This window comes from Condylura cristata, unplaced genomic scaffold, assembly GCF_000260355.1.
Source record: "Condylura cristata isolate star-nosed mole 26May11 unplaced genomic scaffold, ConCri1.0 scaffold00013, whole genome shotgun sequence".
Taxonomy (NCBI): Eukaryota; Metazoa; Chordata; class Mammalia; order Eulipotyphla; family Talpidae; genus Condylura; species Condylura cristata.
Window position 1 is genome coordinate 1,230,020 of NW_004567114.1, and position 7,935 is coordinate 1,237,954.

Genomic DNA, 7,935 nt, shown 5'->3' on the forward strand with positions numbered 1-7,935 from the left:
ATGGGCCACTCGGGGCCGCGCCGCCCCGTCCTGGATGCTGCTCACTCACTTCTGCGGGGATCTAAACAGGCGCCCCAATTCATGGGGGCGTCCTGGGCCGAAGCTGCTGGTGTTGGGAGGGGCGCTGGAGCGGCGTGTGCGGGACTGTCCTTCCAGCCAGCTCCAGGGACCCTGAGCGCTGCTGGCCACGCCGCCCGAGGTGGGGCTGGCTCAGCCCCCCAGGAGCACGTGGCCTCTGTGGCCATGAGCGAGAGGGCGACGGGGAGACACCGGGGTAGAAAGGCACAATTCTTTATAGATAAACAGTTCGTCCGGGTCAGTATTCACATGTGAAAAGCAGACACCACTCAGCACAGACCTTCCTGGGGTGAAACGCACATGCATCTGGCTCGGGCTCTGACCCCCCAACTGCAGGGCACCGCTTCCCCCGCTCTGGGGACCCCTCAGTAGAGCAGGCCCCCCTGCGCCAGTCATGAGCACGCCCCCCTCCCCAGACACCCTGGAGCCTGCGTGGGGCACGTGGGGCCTCCCGGAGTCAGCGTGAGCCCCTGCTCCTCTCCGTGCGCCCTCAGCTCCAGGTGCCCCTTGGCCAGGGCACCCTCCGGTCCTCGCTGCTCAGCAGCCGCGTCCCCCTCGTGGCTTCCCAGAGGGCCGGTGACGGGCCAGCGGGCCAGGAGCTGAGCGGCGCCGGGGCGGGGTGGAGGGCCGCCGGGCGGGGAGGCCTGCGGCCCCCGGGGCCTTGCTGCCGCCCTGCACCCAGGCCCACCCGCCAGCGGGGGCACCGCTCCTGCAGCCACAGGGCTCCCCAGACTGCGCCCTGCATTCCAGTCTGAGGAGTCTTCCGGCACGTCCTTCTCAGCGAGACCCAGGGCCCGCAGCCCCCGCGCTCCGGCCCGTGTGTCCAGACCCGGCCCACCAACACCCTGGCCTGAGAGGCCAGGGGGCTCGGGGTCGGCCGAGGCCCCAGACCGCGGAGATGAAGGCCCCTCACGGGCATCTGCAGGGCACGGGGAGGTGCTCCCGTGGACTCCAGGGGCAGGACCTAAGGAGATGGAAAAAGGCGCGTCCAGGGCTCGTCCCACCACTTGGGCCTCCGCCCAGACCACGGCCACGCTGCTGCTCCGGCGGCCCTCGGATGTGAACTTGCCTCCTCGGCATGGCACCTCCAAAGGCGAGTGGCTGAGGGGGACCCAGACTGGGGGGCTGCTCCTGGGCAGGTTCTCTGCCCGTGCCTGTCCCCCAACAGCACTGCTGGCCACACCCCGTGGACACCGAGCCCACAGGCCGCGTGTCGGGGCGGCCCTGCTCTCTCAGCCCAGCCCACCTGCCGGGGACCCGCGCTCACCCAGGAGCCCCAGCGCTCTACCGGGAGTGGTGTGGGTGATAGGACACTGGGGGCCACGGGTATCCGCCCAGGAAAGGCCGCCCCAGCCACGGAGCATGTTACCCTCGCCTGCAGCCGGGGCCCACGAGGCTGGCTTCGGGTGGCTGCCTGGGCTGCGGTCCAGGGGCAGGGCCCCTCTTCGGGCCCTCTTCACCCAGGCCGGCGCCCCCCCTGCATTCTGTAGGAGAAGACCCAGTCAGCCCAGGCGGGAAGACGGGGTGCTGGCTGGCCGGTCGCCACGGCACCCCCTCCAGACGCAGCCACGCCGCCAACCACGCCACCTCAGGCCCCCTCTTGGGCGCACAGGCCAGCTCCGGCTCCTCCTCCTGCCCGCCGGTGCGCGTGGGCGCGGGGCTGTCCCCATGCACGGCTTCCCTCGGGGGTCCTTCCAGGATTCCCAGCGACTCGGCCAGCTGCAGAGAAAGGGCCAACAGGGAGCCCCTCAGCACACAGCCGGACGCAGGTCTGGGCCCAGCCAGACAGTGGGAAGGTGAGCAGAAGGCCAGCTGGGGGCGCTGGGGGACAATCCTGATCAGACCCGCTCGTCATGCTGTCCAGGGAGGACACCAGCCTTGCAGCAGAAACACCAGGCGCGCTCTGCGCCGCCCGCAATTAGCTGAGGCGACACCACTAGCCCTCTGGCCCGTTACCTCCTTTCTTTGAGTCCCCATGGCCCTCAGAAACCACCCGCATACTCCAGAACCAGCCGGGGTGTGCAGGAGGCCTGGGCCGAGGCAGGTGAGCCGGGGGGGCCCCCTGTAGGTCCGGCCCCAGGGCCGGCCTGCACTGGGGTCCCTGCCGCTGCCTGGGGGCGGGGGAGGGGAGCTGGGAAGAGCGGAGAGTGGCCGTGAGGTGCCGCTAGGAACGGAGCCCGGCTGCGGGCGAGGCCGGCGGGAGCTGTTACCTTGCTGTTGCCTATCTGCAGCGGCCCCGTGCGCGCCGGGCCAGAGCCGCTGAGGTACTCCCGGCACAGCTTCCTGACCTCCGCGTGCAGCTCCTCGAACTCCCTGTACACGGCTGGGAAGAAAGGCTGCCCCCCACGGGTCTCTCCCGCCTCGGTGAGCGATGGCAGAGAGCAGACCTGAGGCAGCCAGGGGAAACAGGAAGAAACTGAGAGGAGAGGGCCACGGCTCCTCCCACCCGCCATGCAGCGCCAGCGGCCCCCTGCTCCCCAGGGCGCTGCTGCGCCCAGCACTGTGCTCACCCCAAGCAGAGTGGGCCAGGCGGTTCCCTCTGTGCCAGCCTGGGCCAGGTCTCCCCGCCCGGAACGGCCCGTGGCTGCCGTGGGCCGCCGTGGCCGGAAGCTGCCCCTTTGCGCCTTGCGCTTACTTGGGGCCGGGGCGCGGCTGTCTCCACGCCCGCTGCGGCTGCCCTGCAGGGGCGCGACGCCGCCTGGCCCTTCTGGGCGCACACTGGCTCCGCCACTTAGGAACACCGGCGAGACTCACCCGCATCAGCAGGAATTCATACACGGTCACCGCCTGAGCCAGCGTGGGGAGAGCCAACGCCACCAGGTCCTCCGGGTCGCACTGCTGGAGAAACTGCCAGAAGACAGCCTTTGACACCCCCAAAGTCCCGTAAGAACGCCCCCAAGGCAGCAAGGAGGAGCCACAGAGCCCCGCCATGTGCTCCCCACATTCTCCGCCGAGCCACTGTGACGTGGCTCATCACACGTGTGATGTGTCACCAAGCGGCTCGTTCAGCCTGGAGGTGGGGCCGGGCCTGTGACGTCACTGGCCACAGGGGTGCGGTCTGGGCCAGGCCCTCCAGGGCACCCCAGCAAAGGCCGAGACCCGAGCAGCCCCCAGCGAGGCGACGCCACGAGCCGCACAAAGCCCAGGCGGAGGGAAGCGGCAGGAGTGGGGGGCGCAGGTGCACCGTCCTCTGGGCTTGGCGACTGGACGGGGCGGGCAGTCACGGGTGCTCTGGAGCCGCAGCAGAGCACCGGGAGGACCCCTGACAAGGCTGGGGCCAGGGGCCAGCGTGGGTGCTGCGTAGGGGTGCTGATGGCGGCTCTGGAGCGCCGAGCCAGCAGCACTGACGTGGGAGGCGCAGAGGGAAGATGGTCTGGGAATCGGGGAGGGAGGAAATGGGAGTCAAGGAAGTGAGGGCCAAAGACACCAGGGAGCCTCAGAGACACCAGAAGGAGGGTTGGGGGGGGGACAGAGCCCCCAGAAGCAGCAAGGCACCAAACGATCAGAAAAGCAAGAGGAAGCCTGTGCGGTCTGCAAGGGCAAATTAGGGGAAAATGACGCCCTGCTCTGCCCTCACGCTCACAGGCTGCCATCTCCCCAAGGGGGCTGTGTCTGCGGCGCACCCTGCCCCCCACGGCCCGGCAGGGCCAGCCCCAAAGGCAGGCTGGCATTCTGCCACCGCCACCCCGCGCAGCGACCTGGACACGCGCCCGGGTGATGCTGCATCTCCAGTCCTCGTCCAGTAAGTGAGCGTGGAATGGTCAGGGAGGCACCTGGGTGCCGGCTGGCGGGGAAGGGCCGGCCCTAACCTGGCTGCCGGGGAGTCAGGACTGTGCCCGAGCCTCCTGGAGCCAAACGAGCTGGCTAGGATTTAAGCTTCCTGCTGAAAGCGTCTGCAGACAGCAGGAAACTGTGTCTGCCGGTTTCTGGGCCACCTGCATGCAAACACAGCTCACAGTTGCCCCAAACGGACTCGGGCAGGCAGGCGCCGGCGCCGTGTTTCTGGGGGCAGCGTCCCGCCTGAGGGAGGATGCTCCCGGCGCTGCAGATGAGGGCCTTGTGCGGCTTGTGCCCCGCGGGCAGCCGGCCCAGGCCCTGTGCAGACGTGGGGTTCGGGGCAGCCTCTAGCAGCTACGCACCTCCTTGAGCCTGGCTGGGCACCTGGCGGCACTGGCCTTTGGGCGCCCTGGCCTGCTCTGCTCCCGGCCCAGGGCGCTGGGTTCTGCGCGGGCTGCGGACGGGACTCTTCCAGGCCCACGGCGTGTCTCCGACCCCGGAAGGGCTGAAGCGCTTCCATCTCCCAGCCCGGGCACCGCCGTCTCTCCCGCGTCCGCAGACTGGCCCTTCTGGTCAGCATCGTGCACGCACAGGAGAAGAGAGCTCGGTGAGGTCAAGACCCGCTACCTGCAACCGCCCATCTCCAATTTTCCCATCAAAGCGCCGCTTCGGGGCCCCACAAGTCCGGCCCAACAAGCCACAGCCTGCTCCTGCCCACAGCGGAATGAGCGCGTCTCAGGTGTGCGCCGAGGGCCTCCCTGGTGGCGCAGGGGTTAGTCTCGGCACTGTCAAGCGACTGCCACCACAGTGCTGCAGCCCGAGCGCGACTCCCGCCGGGGGTGACCACGGGCGCACAGACCCCTCCTGCCTCCCTCAGCAGTGGTTTCAGTGCATCCGCCTGTTCTGCTCCCCACTCTGTCTCTGGTGACTCCTCTCAAATCTCCTCACACACCTCCGGCCTGTAGCCCAGTTCTTGTATGAATATATATTTTTTAATTTTTTAAAAAAGAGCACAGGCCCTCCCTGGTGGCGCAGCGGGTTAAAGCACAGCACTGAGAATCTAAAGCCACATGAGTTCGATCCCCGCCTGCCCCGGAGGTGACCACATGGCGCGGCAGACCTCTCCTGACCCGCCCGCTGCTCCCCTCAGCAGTGTACTTCGTCGATCTGCCTGTTCTGCTCCCCACTCTGTCTCGGGTGAATCGCCTCACCCTCCGCATCTCTGGCCTGTGCCCCAGTTCTGTATGCACAAATAAATAAATCTTTAAAAAAAAAAAAGAAAGAAAGAAAGCACAGCCTTCAGTGGTTTGTCTGTGGACAGGGCTGTGACCGGGGCCACTCCAGGGGAGCTTCACACGCACAGCCCACGCCTCGCGCCCCCCCCCCCCCCCCCCCCCCCCCAGCGTCTCTGAGGAGTGCCGGCCCGACCCCGCCAGCTGCCCCTCCCGCAAAGGGAGGACGGTGGCCGTCTGCATCTCCCAGGGCCGAGGGAAGCCTGAGCAGACGGGACGCGCAGACAGGCGCAGTGTGTCCTCTCGACGCCCTCCAAACCACTACCGAGGGCGCTTCGGGAGGAAAGCTGGGCCTCTGAGCACCTGGCACCCTGCGGGCACCCCACGAGGAGAGGGAGAAGGCGGCACGACTCCCGTGGCCCTCGCCACCCCCAGGAGTCACACGGTGTCTGTGTTCAGGAATCAAATGCTCCGAAGCGGCCTTTGCAGGGGGGGGGGTCCCCACTGGTGAGGCCCACACAGCCGCCTGGCCTCCGCCGGCCGCCATCTCGCACAGCAGCCCCTTCGCGCTGGTGTCCTGGGCTGCACGAGACACAGCCGGCTACAGCAGAAAGGATTCTCAGGAGTTGGGGTTTCACCAGCGGTTGAGGCACAGCGCCCCCTACAGCAGCAGCCCAGCCTGGAGAGTGGGCTCTGACGCGAGACCTGGGCCCCACACCCTGGCCTCGCTGAGCGCCAGGCACCTGCCTTCAGGGCCCCACGGGGTGTGCCTCGCGTGTCACCACAGCCAGGGCTGCGGAGAGCTGGGGCCCACCTTGCAGGGCCCCACTGCTAGGCCTCACACAGACCTCTGGGCGCAGACCAGCCCCGCAGCACAGCCTCCAGCCTCCCTCCCCTCAGGAGCCCACCCCTGCAGGGCCCGGGGTGGCCAGAGCAGGACCCGCTGGCTCTCTACACCTTCCAAGTCACTCAAGTCTCAGACTCCTGCCAGCTGACACAGGCTCCGCCTCTGCTCTCTACATCGCACTGCAAGCCAGAGGCGGGCGTGGCGGCCAGCCAGAGCCCCGCCGGGCCGGCCAGCAAGGCCGAGGCGGCACAGGATGGGAGGCCCCGGCCCAGGCCCATCGGTGGGCACAGCCTGGGGCAGACGCCGGCCGGGGAACTCGGCTCGCACCTGCCGCGTGGGCGGGGCTGGGGCAGCAGTGTTCCTGCTCTGCTCCAGAGGCCCCCAGCCGGGGCCGGCCCCCGTGTCTCACCGGCCCCAAGACCTGCGGCTGTGCCAGCTGTCTCGAGTGTGGCCGCTGGGTCTGCCGAGGACACCGAAGGGAGAGGCAGCCGGGCGCCCCGGGCAGGGCGCGAGCCACCTCCCCCGGCACGGCGGGGCCTGGATCCCCGGCCGAGCCTGCGTCCAAACCCCACCCGACACCCAGAAGTTCCTGGGGGCGGCAGGCAGGGCCCAGGCGCTGTCACCCAGAAGCCTTACCTGCAGGCCGGGCCGCGCGCGCTGGGCCACCTCCTCAGGCAGCAGGGCCGGTGTGGACAGCTGCGACGAGGCCGGGCTCCGGGCCCGTCCCTCCTGGGGGCCCCGGGCCATGCTCCCAGCGGCCTTCTCCAGAGGCACCAGTGTGGGCTCCAGCTGCCCATGGCTTGGGTGCAGCCTGAGGTGCCGGGCCAGCCCCCCCCTTCCTATGTACGCCTTCTCGCACGCCGGGCAGCTGAAGGTCTTGGGCCTCAGGGCGCAGCTGGCCGCGGCGAAGGGCAGGTGCTCGCGCCGTGGGGCCTCGTCCTCCTCCAGGCTCAGCTCCGAGTAGTCGTCCGAGTCCGACAGGCGGCCGTCGGCCAGGTCCTCCGTCTTGATGAATCTGTAATCTTTAGCTTTGTGCTTGGGAGGCCGAGAGACCCGTCCAGAACGTGTTTTCACGTTTAAAGGCTTTCTTACTTTTTCGGGGCGCTCGCAGGGCCCGTCAGAAGCAGCTGTGTTCACGGGGCCGGAGGGAGCAGATGTGGCTGCCGGCGGGCCAGGGGCTGACAGAGAGGGGCCCTGTCCCTCTGGCGCCACAGGGGCCGCCGCTCTCCTCACAGGGACGGGCTGGAGGGCGGGCAGTGGCTTCAACACAAGCAGCCCCAGGGGAGGCTGCGGTGAGCCCCCCGGGGAGCCAGCCCAAGGCGCAGCTCTGGGGAGGGGCGGCGTCCCAGAGAGGCTCCCGGGCCACTGGCTCGGGGGACACACGGTGGCCAGCTGGGGCGTCAACCTCTCCTGGCCTCTGGCTTCTCCAGATGTCACCCCGACACAGATGGATTCCAGTTGCTTTGACACAAAGAGAAAAGAAGAGTCACGCTTACCAGTGTTTGCAACTTTGCGGTTCTGCAATTTTCTCCATCTGGAACCTCCTGAAATTCTTTTTCTAAAGTACAGAATACATGAGGTAAAGTCTACAGCGTACAGAAAACGTGTCTAATGTATCTGTAGCCGGGCATTTTTTGCCTTGTGCACGCACAGGAGAAGAGAGCTCGGTGAGGTCAAGACCCGCTACCTGCAACCGCCCATCTCCAATTTTCCCATCAAAGCGCCGCTTCGGGGCCCCACAAGTCCGGCCCAACAAGCCACAGCCTGCTCCTGCCCACAGCGGAATGAGCGCGTCTCAGGTGTGCGCCGAGGGCCTCCCTGGTGGCGCAGGGGTTAGTCTCGGCACTGTCAAGCGACTGCCACCACAGTGCTGCAGCCCGAGCGCGACTCCCGCCGGGGGTGACCACGGGCGCACAGACCCCTCCTGCCTCCCTCAGCAGTGGTTTCAGTGCATCCGCCTGTTCTGCTCCCCACTCTGTCTCTGGTGACTCCTCTCAAATC

At 68.0% G+C, this 7,935-nt stretch overlaps 1 protein-coding gene across 1 annotated transcript in view; it reads right to left on the reverse strand.

The window, feature by feature from the left end:
* Nucleotides 1-125: 125 nt before the first annotated feature.
* The window catches only part of ZNF839 (zinc finger protein 839), a 22,239-nt gene continuing 14,429 nt past the window's right edge, over nt 126-7,935 (reverse strand). Inside the window, exons 2-9 of the mRNA XM_012724373.1 lie at nt 7,622-7,704; nt 6,571-7,395; nt 4,218-4,424; nt 2,833-2,925; nt 2,289-2,465; nt 1,666-1,797; nt 1,448-1,562; nt 126-1,042 (exon numbers count right to left, since the gene is read on the reverse strand). Coding sequence (XP_012579827.1) covers nt 471-1,042; nt 1,448-1,562; nt 1,666-1,797; nt 2,289-2,465; nt 2,833-2,925; nt 4,218-4,424; nt 6,571-7,395; nt 7,622-7,704 — 2,204 coding nt within the window. The 3' untranslated portion in view covers nt 126-470. The remainder of the gene's footprint in view (nt 1,043-1,447; nt 1,563-1,665; nt 1,798-2,288; nt 2,466-2,832; nt 2,926-4,217; nt 4,425-6,570; nt 7,396-7,621; nt 7,705-7,935) is intronic.